Source organism: Podarcis liolepis, assembly GCF_965112155.1.
Source record: "Podarcis liolepis genome assembly, chromosome: 6".
Lineage (NCBI taxonomy): Eukaryota > Metazoa > Chordata > Lepidosauria > Squamata > Lacertidae > Podarcis > Podarcis liolepis.
This window is the reverse complement of record NC_139559.1, coordinates 4,407,750-4,425,609: the sequence shown is the minus strand read 5'-3', so window position 1 is coordinate 4,425,609 and position 17,860 is coordinate 4,407,750. Positions and strand designations below refer to the sequence as shown.

At 49.5% G+C, this 17,860-nt stretch overlaps 1 protein-coding gene across 5 annotated transcripts in view; it reads right to left on the bottom strand.

Moving 5' to 3' along the window:
- Positions 1-6,692: 6,692 nt before the first annotated feature.
- The window catches only part of FKBP1A (FKBP prolyl isomerase 1A), a 24,872-nt gene continuing 13,704 nt past the window's right edge, over positions 6,693-17,860 (bottom strand). For 2 of the 5 annotated variants that reach the window (XM_083507810.1, XM_083507808.1), the window contains 3 exons: positions 9,048-9,160; positions 8,254-8,418; positions 6,693-7,790 (listed from right to left, as the gene is read on the bottom strand). In XM_083507810.1, coding sequence (XP_083363936.1) covers positions 8,290-8,418; positions 9,048-9,160 — 242 coding nt within the window. In that variant the 3' untranslated portion in view covers positions 6,693-7,790; positions 8,254-8,289. Of the gene's footprint in view, positions 7,791-8,253; positions 8,419-9,047; positions 10,291-10,359; positions 11,679-17,860 lie in introns of those variants that run through there. The other 3 variants (XM_083507811.1, XM_083507809.1, XM_083507812.1) reach the window with 2 other exon arrangements.

The following is a 17,860-nucleotide window of genomic DNA, read 5'->3' as shown; positions in this document are numbered from 1 at the left end:
CTTGGGTTACAGACGCTTCAAGTTACAGACTCCGCTAACCCAGAAATAGTACCTCAGGTTAAGAACTTTGCTTCAGCTCTAAAGTAAGTGTGATTTTAAAAAAATGGTTAGAAATTATGATATCTGTAACTGCTAAAGATGCGGTAAAATGAAAATCAGATAGCGGGGACTTGGGGAAGCCCACCTAACAATGTTTAGAAAAAATAAGGACAAGAATTTGTATTGTTTGCTTTTCTGTTTGTGTTGTTTATTTGTGTTATAAAATGAATAAAAATATTTGAGGGGAAAAAGGAACTTTGCTTCAGGTTGAGAACAGAAATCGTGCGGCAGTGGCACGGCAGCAGCGGGAGGCCCCATTAGCTAAAGTGGTACCTCAGGTTAAGAACGGACCTCCAGAACGAATTAAGTTCTTAACCAGAGGTACCACTGTATTTACAACGTTGTTAACAGCGTTTCAGAAGCCTTTGAACTGGTGTATCAGGAAAGACTGCCATCTGACCACAACCACCTCAGCTAGAAAGACCGCTATACCACTTGCTCCAGCGGTGGCCTTGCAGACCTCCTGCTCCCACCTCAAAGCGAAGAGGGAAGTCAGATGGCCTGGATGCAATCAATTTACCTCGCCCACATCAGCCAAGTGTGATTAAAGCAGAATGAAGCAAAGGAACTGATTAGGCAAAGGGGGAAATGTTTGCTTGGGTTCTTGCCGAGATTTTGCAACACAATTTTGAACGAAAGAGAGCTCTCTCGCGCAGGTCAAGGTGCCAAGACAGACCTTTCTGAGTCTACCAGATGTTGGATCCCAGCTCCATCACCATAGCTGTGAACATCTGGAAGGCACCAGGCTTTCTCACGTGGAATCTTCTTCCTTCCGGATGATGCCAAGGAAGAATCTGAACACTTTATACTGTCAAACAAACCTTCATTTTCCCCAATATTTCAGTGTTTCCCAACCGGTGTTCCGCGGCACAGTAGTGTGCCGCGGGATGTTGCCTGGTGTGCCGCGGCGGCGGCGGCTGCTACTGCAAAGCAGGGAGAGAAGGAGGCGGTGGCGGCGGCGGGGAGCCGGGCAGGGAAGTTGCTGCTGGGGATGAAGAGGCGGCGGCAGCGGGAGGCGGACTTCTCTCCCTCTCTGGTGCTGCTGCTGTGAGGCGCTTGCCAGCCCACCGGCCCCTCCTGAGCGGGATATGGGTGGGCGGACGGGGTGGGTGGGGGAGAGGCGCCGGGCCCGCCTCGTGCCCTGACAGGAGCTGCCGCTGCGCCCGCCGGCGCCCTTGACGCGGCGCCCCTCATGCCGCCTCGAGAGGCGTTGGGGGGCAGCAAGACTCTGCCGGGCCCCGCCCCTCACTCTGCGCTCGGCTTCAGGGCTGTCTTGCGAGGGGGCGGCGGGAAAAGGCTCTGAGGAGAACCTCGCTGGCTGTCCCGCGTCGCTTTTCCTCACGTCGTTTTCCCTTTCCCTTGAGGGGACGGGGAGGTGAAGGGAGCCCGCCTTCCTCCTCGCACGTGGCGAGTCGTCGGTGGAGGTAGAGAAACCACGCACATTAGATCCTCCTTTCCCACACTGGATTCCGTCTTTCCCGTTTCTCTGCATGTGGCAAACACCTCCTAAATGCCGACCGCTGTGCAAAAGCATATGTTTGATTGAATTAGGCTACTCATCTGGTGCCTTTGAAAGGCTGGCTGCTGATGAAATATTTATTTCATTTTCCTCATTTCCCCCCTCACAGCTCCCCCAAACTGTCCCCCCTCCCACTCGCCGAGAACTGTTTTCAAAAACTGCCGACGTGGAGCAAAGAGAATGATGCCTTTTTAAGGGGGCGGGGGGGGTGCTATTATAACCAGAGCTACAGAATCATTTGGGGGCATGAATATTCTTCAAGGCACAGAGCACCTAGAGTCCTTTTAAATATTTCTAACTTTCACTCTCTCTGCTACCCCATGGTGCTACATTAGCAACACGGATATCTCATCAGCAAAAATGTAGCTTCCTCTGGGGGAGAGGAAAGCTGTTGATTGGCGCCTCTCTCTCTCTCTCTCTCTCTCTCTCTCTCTCTCTTAAAGCAAAATTCGAATACATAGTTAAAGGATACCTTTAATAGGACAACCAAAGCTCACAGTGTGATATGTGAACTTCCTGACCACTCAAGACTGTTTCCCAAGTTGATGCTCAAAACATATTTTTTTTAAGTTACACTAGCTTGTCTGCAGGAGTTGCTGAAAGGAGGCATCCCTCCAAGTGCTGTAAGGACTCCACTCCAGATTTATGTGGAGTTTACTCCTCTTCCTTTTCTTCTCCAGAAGATGCCGCACAAGGCAGTGGGTAAGGATTTTTGCTCGGGTTTACTCCCACAGCTTTTCTCAAGAATCAGTAGAGCTGCAAGGCAGCAGAAGTTTAGGATCAGAGTTTTCCTTCTCCTAGATATTCATAATAATAATAATGGTTTGAAATTTAAGACTCCCGCCCTCCAAGGAAAAGGCACTTTCTTGCCCTGCCCGTGGACCAGGAGGTCGCGGCGGGCGAGGCCTTCAGCAGCGGGGCCCTTATTTGCGCTGCCAGCCTGACCTTCACCCTCTTACATATAGAGAGGAAAGGAGACGTGGAGGTGCAAAGGCTTGCAGGGCAGAAGTAAGCCCCGCTGAGTTCATCAGGGGTGCCAACGTGAATACAGTATGATATGGGGGGGGGGAGGCAAGTAAACCCCACCCTGCATAGTTGATCACATTGGCAATGCCCATCAACTGGGGGACTGGCCCCCTCAAATGTTTTATTGGGGGACCTGAAGCAGTGGCGTAGCGTGGGGGTGCAGGGGGGCCGGGCGCAACATCTTGGGGGGGGGGCGCGCTCGCACTCGAGTGCTAAAATCCACGGGTTAGGGGGCACAAATTATTTGCCTTGCCCCGGGTGCTGACAACCCATGCTACGCCACTGGTCATCGGCTCCGGTTGTTGCCTTTCTCCACCGAGGTCGGTGGACCTTGCGCCCGGTGGACATGAGCCAAGAGTGTGACGCGGCAGCTAAAAAAGCCAATGCAATTCTGGGCTGCATCAATAGGAGTATAGCATCTAGATCAAGGGAAGTAATAGTGCCACTGTATTCTGCTCTGGTCAGACCTCACCTGGAGTACTGTGTCCAGTTCTGGGCACCCCAGTTCAAGAAGGACACTGACAAACTGGAACGTGTCCAGAGGAGGGCAACCCAAATGGTCAAAGGCCTGGAAACGATGCCTTATGAGGAACGGCTAAGGGAGCTGGGCATGTTTAGCCTGGAGAAGAGGAGGTTAAGGGGTGATATGATAGCCATGTTCAAATATGTAAAAGGATGTCACATAGAGGAGGGAGAAAGGTTGTTTTCTGCTGCTCCAGAGAAGCGGACACGGAGCAATGGATCCAAACTACAAGAAAGAAGATTCCACCTAAACATTAGGAAGAACTTCCTGACAGTAAGAGCTGTTCGACAGTGGAATTTGCTGCCAAGGAGTGTGGTGGAGTCTCCTCCTTTGGAGGTCTTTAAGCAGAGGCTTGACAACCATATGTCAGGAGTGCTCTGATGGTGTTTCCTGCTTGGCAGGGGGTTGGACTCGATGGCCCTTGTGGTCTCTTCCAACTCTATGATTCTATGATTCTATGACCCCGAGCCTAGGCTTCCTTCCCGCACCCCGCTTTCCGAAGACCGCACACCAGTTGGGCCAGTACATATTCCCCTCCCGTGACTGGAGCGGAATAGCCCTTTCTCTTCTTCCCCAACCCTTGTCGTTGGAGGAGTCCCTCAGTCCCTCGCTTTGCTGCCTCCTCCCCCCCCACCCCCAAAGCTTGGAGGTTCCCCGGCAAGGGGGAGGGAAAAAATTGAAAGTTACACTTTCGTGCGTCCCTCCCGGCGTGACGCTGCGCGCTGACGTCACGGGGCTGTAATGGTGGTGTGCCTCGAGATTTTTTTCATCAAACAAGTGTGCCTTTGCCCAAAAAAGGTTGGGAAACACTGCAATATTTTATTGTACGGCATGTTTCATCCAGCTTGCGCTAGGAGAGGTGGGGTCTCCGAGGGGAGACACAAACCACCTATGCAGGCATTGCTCAGTTCCCTCTAGATTTCATCAGCTGCCAGCCATGTTTTCAGCTTCGAAAGGTTAAAGCAAAAGCCAAGATCGCCAGAATGCAGCCTCCTGAGCTGTGATCGCAGGAAAAAAAATGAACAACAGGCCCTGGTGTTTCTCTCTGTCCCCAAAACCACAAAGTCAACGAGACTACTAAACAGCGCAAGGGCAGATGAACCAATTTTAGAAGAGAGACAAGATGATGCCAACGGGTTTTCAGCTGCCAACCGCAAGAAATTTCTCAATTCTAAGTTGCTTGTGATGAAGCAATGATCTTATCAACAATGCTATTCATTCAGCATTCAGCAATTTGTATTTGCAGTCTGTTTAGCGGGTCCTGCAATATTAATCCGTTTCATGCCTATCCCATGTTTTCAGGCACTACTGTTGTAATTTATTGCATTATTTCTGCCTATTGCACTGGTGGCCTTATACCAGTTACAGGTCCCATGGACTTTGTGGGGTTTTCTACAATAGCGCCTGGGCTTTCTCGCTGCTCAGCGACATTGAGAGCTCAGACCGCAACCTCCTTAAGCGGAGCCATCTCCGCGCAGAGAGACTAATCCTCCGTACCAAGCAGAGAGGTGGCACTCAAGGCACTAAACACTCGCTCCTCGTCTCAAATGGGAGGCCGGGAGGCAACTGTAATAGATTTACCATAATGCAATTAGATGTCCACCAGGGCAGGCCGATCTGTCAGTGACACTCCTAAGGCAGGAGAGGGAGGGGGCTCGAAGAGGAGCGCTGACTTGTTGAGCGCAGACGGAGGAAACGGGATCTTGCGGTTCAAAATGGAGACCTGGCTATTTCGTCTGTGTCCTTCTCGCCTTCCGAAGTTCCCAGCCTCAGTTTCACGTGACTGGAAACCTTAAAATGTCCCAAGGGGAAGGTGGATGAGACATTCTAAAAACAAGGGGCACACCAAGAAGTGCCACCAACACAGGGCTGCTTAAAAGAATCCCAGTACGTTTCCCAACACAATTCAAAGTGTTGGTGCTGACCTTGAAAGCCCTAAACGGCCTTGGCCCAGGATATCTGAAGGAGCGTCTCCACTCCCATCATTCTGCCTGGACACTGAGGTCCAGCTCCGAGGGCCTTCTGGCAGTTCCCTCACTGAGAGAAGCAAAGTTACAGGGGACTAGGCAGAGGGCCTTCTCGGTAGTGGCACCCGCCCTGTAGAATGCCCTCCCACCAGAAATCAAGGAAATAAACAGCAGCTACCAGACTTTTAAAAGACATCTGAAGGCAGCATGGTTTAGAGAAGTTTTTGATGTCTGATGTTTTATTGTATTTTTAATATTTTGTTGGGAGCCACCCAGAGTGGCCGGGGAAACCCAGCCAAACGGCCGGGGTCTAAATTATTATTATTATTATTATTATTATTATTATTATTACAGTGGTACCTCTGGTTGAAAACGGAATCCGTTCCAGAGGCCTGATCGCAACATGAAAGGAATGCAACCCGCGCCTGCGCACATGCTGGTCGGGATTTGCTGCTTCTGCGCATGTGCGTGACATCATTTTGCGCGCATGCGCGAGCAGCAAAACCCGAAGTAACACTTTCCGAGTACTTCTGGGTCGCCGTGGGACACAACCTGAAAAAACGTAACATGAAGCAAACGTAACTGTACTATTATTATATCCAGGGACAAACCACATAGGTATTAGCCTATTTTTACCTCCTTTTCTTAATGGCATCATGGACCATTCATAACGCAGGAAGTCTTCACAACTGTGAACAGGGCAGTGGGGTGGGGGCAAGGGAAGACAAGCTACAGCACAGGCTTCCTCAACCCTCCAGATGTTTTGAGACTACAATTCCCAGCATCCCTGACCACTGGTCCTGCTAGCTAGGGATCATGGGAGTTGTAGGCCAAAAACATCTGGAGGGCCGAGGTTGAGGAAGCCTCCTACAGCAACTAGCTAGAACATTGTTCATTGATCCTGCTCAAGGTGAAACAGAGAAAGCGTTTTGGTCCCTGAAATTCATTCAGATTGTGCAGATAAAATATAACTGATGTAATTCTACAGGATGTGCTATTATTGTGTTTGAAAACGGTCAAGACCCAAGGATTTCCCCCTGCCCCCAGGCATCCAGGTTGTACAGGTGTCGGGCACCTGGGCACCTTCACTTGGTTGCAAGTGGTTGAAAGCGAGGTGCAAAATGCGCCTTGTGCCTGCCTAATTTCAAATGCTGCCTCCAGGTGTCTTAAGACTACAGATCCCACCAGGCCCAGCCAGCATGGGCAGCAGTCAGGGAAGGTGTGAGTCGTAGCCCTAACTTCTCGAGGGCACAGTGTGGCCTACCCGTTTTAAGAAGAAAATACGCCAGGTTCTTGGCAGCTGATCTGAGCTGGGATGCTGGAATTCTACCTTGGCACAGGGTTATCCATACACCTCGTGCCTAAACTGCGGGCACAAACTGCAGAACCACTTTGACCCTTTGCAGGAGCTAGGCTGGCGTGTGGCTGGATGCCTCGGGTGCCAAAATGCGAAGGAAAGAACAGGACAAGAACACAACCAATAAAGACGCCGGAGGCCAACCCGTTTCCCAGAGCAGCAAGTGGGAGGCAATAACCAAGACAAACAACATGCCCAGAGTTGAGAAAAGCCAGCGTAAAGCGTTTTTATTGCAATAATAAAACTCTATGTGTTTACGTGGTGATGGTGGAGGAGGCGGCGGAGGAAGAAGAGGCAGCGGCAATTCTCTTACCAAAACTCACTACGTGAGGGGGTGGGGAGGGGGTCAGCAGGACACCAGGACGGGGGCCGGTGCATTGCCCAGGCGGCTGTGGCAAGCTGCGATGACCAGCATCAGATCTCCGTTAAGAACTCTCTACGGTGTGTCCGCACTCGGGGGGGGGGGCGGGCTGGGGAGCGGGCACGGGTTCACACCACCCCCATCACCCCCTGTGGGGAAAGCAGCACCTTTCGAAGTCCTTGAATTTAGCTAGCTGCGGGGATTCAGACTGCTAAAAGGTAAAAATATCCTGAAAATCCAGTAGAAAACACCACGCACCACAATACTGGCGGGGGTGCGGCGGAAGAGGTCAGTGGGCTGGGGGAGAGAGCTGCCCCCAGAGCAACAAGGTTGACGCTACGTCACCATGGAAGATGCCCCTTCCCCAAGATGGTAGGGGGGGGCAGGGGGGGAAGAGTCCCTTGTGGCCCCCAGTTTCAGGCAGAGAACCGTATCAACTCCTATGACTGAGGCTTCCCGGTGATTCAGCCCTCGACAGCCTCTCAAACTGCTTTGTATGGCTTTGCAGCAGAAAAATCGGTTTTTTAATACAATAAGGTACTTCCCCAAAACGGAAACGAAACAAAGGCTTGCCTCGTTTCAAGCAACTTTTCCTATATAATGTGAACCAACCAGTATATTTACTAGCAATGCTCGATCATACACAACTCAAGTCTACACCAAAAAAATATATAATAAGATTAAAGAACCTGACCAAAACAAAAACAAAAAACCATTAAACCCCAAAACAAGTGAACAGATAAGCTGAGGTTTTACAGCATGTAGCTTAAAAATGTCAAATATTGAAAGGAAACAAGGAAGGAGAATCAGAAGCAGAGCCGAGTGACCCAAAAACATTCAAATTAGGGTGGATGTAGTGGACAGCTGGGAAAGCTCCATACAAATTCATGTGCATTCGTCTTGAAGCAGAGATTTCTGGATTTCTCCATGTGCCAAACCTGTCAAGGCAAAAAAAAAAAAAAGGAACTTGCTTTAGAGTTTGCCCTAGAGAGGAGGGGTGCAGCTGCGCTGTGCAGAGAATGAGAGAGAGAGAGAGAGAGAGAGAAAGGGGTGGGCGGAGAAAACAGGCGCAAATGCCAAAATAAAAAAGAGGTGGAGAAGATCCGACACCTCAGCCCTGTTGACTCAAGGCGTTGTACCCATTAGTTGCCCAGGCAACCCTGCTCAGGTGCCAAGTTCAGCTCTGGCAGGAAGCTCTCAATCTCCTGCTACTGCCACTTATGGCAAGATAGTCACGCTTTGTGCCAGGCTGATGAATGGGCCCGGGATGCCCCGTTCTAGAGATTTCTGCGCAGATGGAGGCCTCCCAACACCTGCCTCTCCCTGAGCCACTGGAAGTGCCTCTTCTCTGTCTCTCTCTCTTTCCCACAAACCGAGGAGTCTTCCGATACCATCACCTACCCCGGAGCAGGGAAATGGAAGAACACATGCCTCTTGTCATTCCATTTTTAGAAGCTCCACGTCAAAAATTAGGGTGGCATTGGGTGGGATGATACCCGGGTGGCCGGTGGGACCGTAGGCATAGTCTGGCGAGATTATCATCTTGGCTCGCTGCCCAACGCTCATCTGCAAAAGGAACACAGCAGGCCATTAGAGCAGATGAAGCCCATTCCCACCACCCACCCCCTCCGCCTTTGTTTCCTTCCCCAGAAGGTGTCTGAATCCCCGTTTCTGAAACACACAGGCCGGAAAAGGCAAGGTGTACAACAGAGGGAGACAAAGAAAAGCCTGGCAGCAAAAGGCCTCAGGTTTCCCTGCTGTGTCTGGGGGGCAGGGGGGGGCGAGACACTGGCTGGCCACATCCTTCATATTCCCTCCATTCCAGCAACGAGGACAAGGCAGACAGGCTTAGTTGCAAACTATTCCCGAAAGGACGCTGAGAGATGCCTCCATTTCTAGTCTGCATCCACCTCAGTCTTATCATGAGATGGCTGGCATGATATGCAAATCTCTCACCACTGTGACTCACATGCAAAATGCAGGGATAAGACAGAGGTTGCTCTCTCCAGGTAAACCCCACCGAGGTCATTACGAGCCAGATCCCAATTGCAGGGGGAAATCCCAGCCGGCCCAAAATATCACCCCATCCCTTTCAGCCACCAAACCTTCCCGCTTCGTGCACAGAAGGCAGGAAGAGCCCCCACTTCTCCTCTCCGCCCAACTCCGGCTACCTGGCACTGTTCAAACCTGCACACCTGGGCAACCCCTTCTTCCCAGCCACGGATGACCTCCTGTTTGCCCATCACAAACTTGAATGGCTTGTTCCTGTCACGGGACGAGTCGAACTTCTTTCCATCCTCCAGCATACCTGTGATGGAAAAGGAAGCGAACGTCATCCTGGGGGCAAAATACACCCAAGAGAAACATTTCCCAGGAGGATCGTGGCCAGCAAAGGAAACAAATCGGACACATGTCAAAAAGCACAGGGCTCTCAACTGGGGTGGGGAGAGGAATTCAGATGGCAGATTAATTCAGTGAGACAGATTTCAGTCGATAACGGCCAACTACAGTGGAACCTCAGAACGCCGTTGAACTTGAACATTTCAGCTTCCAGACGATCAGAAACCAGATGTGATTGTTCTGATTTTCAGAAGCCGAACATGCAGCTCCTGCAGCCAATCAGAAACTGTGTCTTGGTTTTTCGAATGGATTAAATTCGAAAACCAAGGTACGACTGTAATACAAAATCGGTAACAGGCACCAGAGAGACGCTCTCCACAGAGATGGAACCTTTTTTCTTCAGATCCCTTCTCAGTGATTCTTCAGTGAATCCCACAGACTTGACCCCCAGTCCTCTTCCCCAACTGAATGGAAGTTTAATTCGTCTTAACTGTGTTTGCTCATATTTCTGCTATTTCTTCCTTCCTTCACTTCCACCTTGCAAAGGAAATTTGGATTGTAAGCTGCTTGGGGCAGGGGATATGTCCTTTCTGAACCCTTTCTGCTGCCAGATGAAAATATGCTCTGATCCTTCCCATTTTCCTGAGCTCTGGTGAGTAAACCAAGAGAAAGACCCCACCCTGATAAAGCCAGCCAGCCCCCACCCCCAGCCCCCAATTAGTCAGGATTCCTCAAACCACGGTCCTGTCTACACAATGCCTCCCCAAATTCACTGCTGTTAAAGCAGAAATGTGGAAGGAAAAGGGAATTACAAGACAGGGATTTGGTTACCAGCACTGTAGCCAACTCATTGAATGATGCCACGTCATGCAGAAACCAGAACAGACCCCCCTTTGCCCCACCTAGAGGGGCAAGAGACCCACCACCTGGCTGACAGCTTTTGCGTCTGCTGAATGAGTGCCCAAGACCCCAACTGCAACGTGTCCTTCAAGGAAAGGTGCTGCTTCTAAAGCATTTTTACTTTGCATTATAAGTGAGGACATTAATAGACAGGATATTAAACTGTGTTTATACGCAACGACAGCGGCAAGTGTATTGCTGGCCCAGAAATGGAAGCAAGAAGAAATACCGACGAAAGGAGGATGGCAGACAACATTAACAGACTACGCAGAATTGGATAAAATGGCAGGAAGGATTCGAAACCTGGGAGACCAGAGATTCACAGAAGATTGGAAGAAAGATACAAATTATTTGAAGAGCAACTGTAATCAACAAATTACGCTAGTAGGACTACAAGAAGTTTTGTAAGGAGGAATATATGAAATATTTCCAAAGAAAAGAAGAGAAACATTAGTTATGATATTTAAATGTAATAGTGGAAGTAAGAAATGTAAATTAAGTGGAAAACATTGGAAAATTTTCAGATGTGACTGCTGGAAGCAAAAAAAATGTATAAGATATAAAAGTATGTTTAATAATTGTTGAAAACGATATGTTAAAAAACCAATAATTTTCTTTAATTTCTTTTTTAAAGGAAAGGCGCTGCTTCTAAAGCACTGTGAAATTTTCCAGTAGTGGGGCATGAGCAGAATACTACCTTTTTCTCGGCCAGCCCAGGGTTATCCAAAATCAGCCTTGTGCCCCAAGTTCCCGTTTAATTACAGAGGTCACAGAAACATCCAGACCTAACGTGACCAAGTTTGCTACACGACACCAAGTTTGGCTGATGAAACCACAGAGCGACGGCATCTTAGATGCACAGGAAGTTGTGGTGTTCACCAAACAAGAGGACCACAACATTAACTTGTGTCTCGCCTGCCCCACATCGCCTCTGGGAAGCAGGGGAGAGAACTGATAACATGCCTTTAGTGTACTCTTAAAAGAGCTACCACTCAACGCCAGCATTCAACAATTGAAAAAATGGGTTTTGATTTCTTTTGAAAATAAGAATGAGAAGCAACAGTAAGGCTCTAACAAAAAATAAATCCAGGAGTCTAACTAAGGCCAATGGATAATTAGGTCATACGCTGTTCAGAAATAAGCTCTCTATAAAACTCCATACAAACAAGTGACACACTTACTATTCTGAGATGTCCCTATCCAGGGACTCCCATGAGCCCTCAATCTGTTAGCCACCATCCATCCTCCAACCGCCTCCAGACACTCACACAGGACCTTCAAAACCTACACAAGCAGCCCTGCTAGAACAGACCTGGGGACTAATAGAGAGTCCAGTATCCTATTTTCAACAGTCATGAACCAGCACCCAAAGGCCAAAGGTCCTCCCCACTTGCTCTTTAGCAACTGGACTAAAGGAAGCAGATAATGTAGGCTCAAAACATTGCTTCTAAATACCGTATTTTTCAGTGTATTGGATGCCACCATGTACAAGATGCCCCCTATTTTGGGGGACTAACATTTTAGAAAATGGGGGTGATGGCATAGAGTTTGTTATGGTAAAATCTGGGTGCGGGGCTACTCTGCCACCCAACTCGTCGGACTAAGTCCGCGGGTCCCTGCGGAAGAAAATGAGCTCAGCCGGAGACAGGAGCAAACTGCAGAAGATCCAAGTTTATTGCGCAACAGGTTCAAGACGAGATTGAACAGCGAGAAAAGGGGTGACATGAACTTTTGAAACTTCCCTCCATGTCCCAGAATACAGTGCAAAATACATCCCAGTTACATCATGAATACATTAAGAAGAGGTTGGGTCACACAGGATTAACATATGGAGGAGGGAGGGGGGAATATGCAGAGCTGGAGATATGCGCAGATAAGCACATCCTGAGTACCTGATGAGAAGACAATGGTCCATGTATGCCTAGTCTGCCACCTGGCATTGCCCGGAGGAAAGGCTTGGCAGAGCGATTTGACAGGATTAGGGTCTTGACACCTTGCTTGAGGGATTATGGAGGACAGGGGAGGTGTCATGGAGTCCTAGAGAAATTGAGCAAATTGGCACGTTGATTTTCTATGAATTTTATAGATTTTAGTCCCTTTTGACAATGACAATTGGAAATAAATGGATATATTGTAGCGAAGAAGGAGGTGAAGAAGACATGCCCCCCCTTCCGTATCATGTTGTTGAGCTTTCTTTGTGGAGGACTGCCCAATAACCACTGAAACCAGTGGCAGCAACCAATCAAATGTCCACCCTGTGTACTATCCATGTATAAGACAACCCCAACTTTTTAGCATACTTTTTAAAAAAAACACACACCAAAAAACCTAGTCTTATACAGTGGTACCTCTGGATGCGAACGGGATCCGTTCTGGAGCCCCGTTCACATCCTGAGCAGAACGCAACCCGCATCTGTGCATCGTCGCAATTCTCCGCTTCTACGCATGCACATGACGTCATTTTGAGCATCTGTACATGTGCGAGCGGCGAAACCCGTAAGTAACCCGTTCCGTTACTTCCAGGTCACCGTGGAACGCAACCTGAAAACGCTCAACCTGAAGCGTCTTTAACCCGAGGTATGACTGTACACAGAAAAGTATGGTATGTGATAAATTTTGTGAAGTGCTTTGACTACTCTAAAATAGTCTACGAACATTAAGTGTCATTAGGGGAGGCTTCCAGACATAAACTGATTGTGCTGCTCGCTGCTCACAACTGTGCAAAACGGGTCACATGTGGCCGCAAGAAAGGACCCACCGATTGATATTTCCAGCACACCAGGAAAGGCAGAAAGCAACCTGAGAAAAGCCTTTGGGGAGCCCTTGCAGCTCTGCAACAGGTCTGCCACAACCATTAAAGAGGATTAGTTTGTGATTAAGTGAGATATGCAACTAAGCACAGGGCTGGCCAAGAACTTAAGACCAGCAGGGAAGCAGGTTCCAAGGACCTACATTCTGGTCCAGGGAAGAAAACAGCAAGGAGCTCTTTAGCGCTTGAAGGTCCTGTATACATCCAGTGCAGGACCCCTCCTGCCATGGGGCTCTCTACAAATTAAGGGCCGTGGTGAGCCTGGATTGTAATGGCCAGCTTGACAGGATCGGCTTCCATTTTAAAAGGGCAAGACTCATCTTGGGAGACAGCCGAGCGAGATACAGGGACATTCGTGTCCAGAGCAAGGAGGTTGGTACATTTGTCTAGTCTGCCTCTTCCCCCACTGGCCGATTCTGAACCTGAAGCGCTCACGGGTTTTGAGCTTGGTGAAGGAGTGAGGACCCATGTTCAGGACAATTCTTCCACTTTTATTTAGAACGTGCTTCTAAGTCACCTTTCGAGGCACCGTTTGCCTAAGATGCGCACACAGCTTAAACAAAAGCAGGTGAATTAATCACTGTCAGAGCTGCTTGAAGATCCTAGCTCACGGAGGATCACGCTAGCCAGCGATCATTAAGTAAAAGTCTTTATTGAATTACAGTTTCCATTCTCACGCTGCTGCGCGCAACTCTACGTCTAGTAGCTAGGTCGGCGAAGCTCCGTCTGAGTCTCCGCCCCGTGTGCACCAACTTAATATCCTAGCCTTGCTCCACCTTTTCCGCCTGACTGTCCTCCTCTGGGTCCCTCTACCCCCCGGGGCTTCTTCCTTCCGGGATTCTTCTGACGCTGACCCGGACCCTCCTGCCTCCTTGCGCCGGGCTTTAGGACCTGGTTCCCTTTCGGGGCTGCTTACTGCGCCGCCTTCCTCTGCATTTGAACTTGGCGCGCGCGCCCAACCTTCCACTTTCCTCTTAACCGTTTCTTCGCTCCCCGATGGAGGTGTGGCCACTCCTGACTCATGCCCTCCCTCCTGTGGTGAGCTGCCAGCGCTTCCCCCCTGGCTCCCTTCCTCTTCCCTGCTTCCTGGCGGTGACGCTGGTCCCGATTTCCAGCTGCTCCCCCCTGAGTCCCCTCTGGCTCTATCTTCCTGGGGTGCCCCCCTAGACTCCCCCCTTGCCCTGGCCACTGGTGCTCCTTTCTGTGAATCCTCTGATTCACTGGAAAGACTAGGAGATCTCGGGTCGTCGTCATCACTCATCTTTTCTTCTGCCTCCTCCCCTTCGCTCTCTGTTTCCTCCCTTGCCCGTGCTTCTGCTCCTAAACCCCTGACAATCACACACAGTTATTTTTAAATAGGTCAATTGAAAGGCACGACAGCATAGATCCCAGGAGCTAAAAGAATGCTACACATTCTGAAATCCTCACTTCCCTGGCTATGTCAACCACGACTTGCCCGAGCTTAACTGGTCAAGGAAATGAGAAGGCTAACTAAGCTCACTCCTGTGTTGAGGCAGCAGTAAGTATCTAAGAGATGTTTCAGGGAAAGGGTGGTCTAGAAACTGTGTCCAGGATCCAAAGAACAGCAGCTGGATGATGATGATGATGATAATGATGATGATGATAAAACTTGTATACTGCCCTATGAAAGTAAAGGACCCCTGGACGGTTAAGTCCAGTCAAAGACGACTATGGGGTTGTGGCACTCATCTCGCTTTCAGGCCGAGAGAGCCGGCGTTTGTGCACAGACAGCTTTCCGGGTCATGCGGCCAGCATGACTAAACCGCTTCTGGTGCAACGGAACACCGTGACAGAAACCAGAGCAATGCATGGAAACGCTGTTTACCTTCCCGCTGCAGCGGTACCTATTTATCTACTTGCGCTGGCATGCTTTTGAACTGCTAGATTGGCAGGAGCTGGGACAGAGCAACGGGATCTCACCCCGTCGTGGGGATTCGAACCGCCGACCTTCTGATCGGCAAGCCCAAGAGGCTCGGTGGTTTAGACCACAGCACCACCCGCGTCCCTGCCCCATACCCGTAGATCTCGGGGCGGTTCACAACGTAAAATTGCAATGTATAAAAGACAAGATACATCATAAAAATAAAAACAAAGACAATCCAATAATCCCCGCTTCCACAACACATTTAAAAGTTCTCAGCATCCACAGAACTTTGGCCTTGTATTATAAAAGAGCAGGCCTCAGCCCCATGGCAGGGAAACTCTTTTTCAAAGTTGGTGAGCTGGCTTGATAATCTGCTGCGGGGAGTGTGAAAAATTCCACTGAGCACGCCTAGATTAGCCTTTGGGATCCAAGCACAAGGACCTTTGGGAAAGCCCTGAACAAAAGGACTCTTGGAACCTGGGAAATTTAAACCCGCCAGGCAATTCGACCCAAGTCAAGCAATGAAGAAAGGCATCAGCGGTTTTGTTTGGGTACGTTCACGGTGCAATCCGTCCTCGTCTGGTCAGAAGTAAGCTCCTCCAAGGCCAATGGGATTTACTCCTAATACTATGTGCATGGCAGGAGCAAGGAACCTGTTCCCCCCAACCCAATGGCTGCACTCTCTTCCAGGCAACCTGCCAACAGTTACATGGCCATTGGTGGGCGTTGCCTTTGTACAGAAGGCCGGTTTCTGCACATACTCTGGGTGACCAGACTTCAAGGACACGTTCTAGACAGGTAAACATATTCAAGGAGGGTGGTGAGGAAGGGCCAGCAAGGGGAGCCTGCCCACCTGTGGTGTATACCATATCTGCTGCTTCCCTATAGTAAGAAGACAATAACAGGAGGTCAAGAAAAGTTCTGCACTTACATTTTACGCACAAGAACACAAACATGTTACACATTGTCATCCCGGAAAGGGGTTCCATGCCCAGTTTAGCCAGGAATACTCAGATCTTTGGCTGGGACAGACAGACAGACTCTAACAGAGTCCTTCTGCAGGGAGCATCCATGTCACCCGTAACCTGACAACAAGTTTTGAGAAACAGACCTTGTCGACAAAATGGTTAACCAGACCGATATTTTCTCCTAAGTGTTCTGAACACACGTCTAGAGGCTGCAAATGATGCGTGAGGCTTTGATTCTGATTTTACCGGAGAGCAAGGAATCGAGCATCCGTATGCTACCACCATCCTGCTCTCAGACGCCACCTTTCCAGACTCCCCGTCAGACTGCTTTCCAGGGATGCATTCCTGTTCTAGCCACTCCTTTTGACTGGCAAACCTTATATGCGCCTAACGTCTGCAATGGCCTAGGCCACAACGCATGTATGCGTTGAGGTCTTCCCCCTCTGAGACCTCCCAAGGAGGAGGCTGAAAAAGAGGCACTTCCAAAATGTTCAGAAACCAAAGCGCGGTTTGGTTCGAAGCTCCTGCAGCCAATCAGAAGCTGCGGAAGCCCGTCGGATATTCGGCTTCCAAAAATAGTTCGCAAACCAGAACGGTCATTTCCGGGTTCGCATCGTTCAGGAGCCAAAACATTTGAGAACTAAGCTGTTCGAAAACCAAGGTACGACTGTATGTGCACCTGAAGGTTCGGATTAATTCTACTGGAACTGACTAGGTCTGAAGGCAACCCTGTTTAGGGAAGTTTTTAATGACTGATGTCTTAATGTACTTTTAATCTCTTGTTGGAAGCCGCCCAGAGTGGCTGGGGAATAAATAATAAATTTTAATTTTTTATTTATTTACTTACTACTAATACTACAACACAGATCCTCTAGAAAAGTGAAGTGTGAGCTATGCACCCTCTTGCTTCCTTCCATGCTGTTCTGAAGCAGAGAAGTAGTGATGGGGAGGGTGCCTCAGAAATCCAAATGTGCCAACAAGCCTAAAAGAGTCCGCAGTCCCTTCCTTAGAGAGATCAAATGAGCTGAAAGTGCAGGGCAGCAGCTGGGGGAAGATGGAAGAGTTTAGCCGGTAGAAGTCCGAAGAGACTGGCAGACCTGAACAGCAAGATATTGAAAGCAGTGAGGACAGCGGTTGAAACTGAAATAGTGTGAGCGCACAGCAGCGATAGCAAAGTGGTGAGGAGGAGGGCAAGGAGGGCCGGTAACGCACATCCTGCCTTAGGACTAAAGGAAGGAGACAAAGTGGTGTGGCTGCATGCACCCAGATTTCTTAAGTATATACTGCACAGAAACAGGACTTCAGTAGAGCCATGCCCCAATTTTCCCAGACTGCCTGACTACCACAGTTGCGGCTCTCTCTTTTTCTTCCTAGGGAGCCGACAAGAACTCTGGGCCAACACCACATGTCTTCACAGAATGCAGACTTCTTAGGATAAACTTGCATGCGCGTGCGAACAGCACAGAAGGCGCCTGAGCTCGAATAATCCCTAAAAATCCATGCGATGCTTTGCGCCTTCTGCTTTGCGGAACTCAGGCCAGGTTCCTGCGAAGGGGGAAGGTAGGGATGGACACAACCGCTCCCCTGCGCTGCCTACCTGCTCTCGGGTTGCCAATGCCCTGTATTAAGGCACATCAGATATGGGTCTCATTAACTGCCCTGGTTTTTGATGTCAGGAGCTGCAGACACACAGGTGTAGATCTCCTATTAGTTGTACACTGGGCGTGATCAGGGTCTGCTTCCGCTGCCAGCATTCCCTTCTGCACATGGGCTGGGCATAACTCTCCCCAGCCCAAGCCAGATTCAAACAGTGTGTGCTCTTATGCTGACTTATAAAGCACAGCAGTGCAAGGGAACCCATCCTGGCCCAAGGGCAATTCAAAAGAGCAAAGGGAGGAATGTAGCTGCATTGTTTTCATTACTTGTACTTGGCCTTCCTCAACAGTAGGACATTGTTTCTCAAACGTGGGTCTCCAGCTATTGTTGGACTACAACTCCCATCATCCCTAGCTAGCAGGACCAGTGGGTCAGGGATGATGGGAGTTGTAGTCCAGCAACAGCTGAAGTTGGAGAAACACTGGAGCAGGACACAAGGACAAGGGAGGC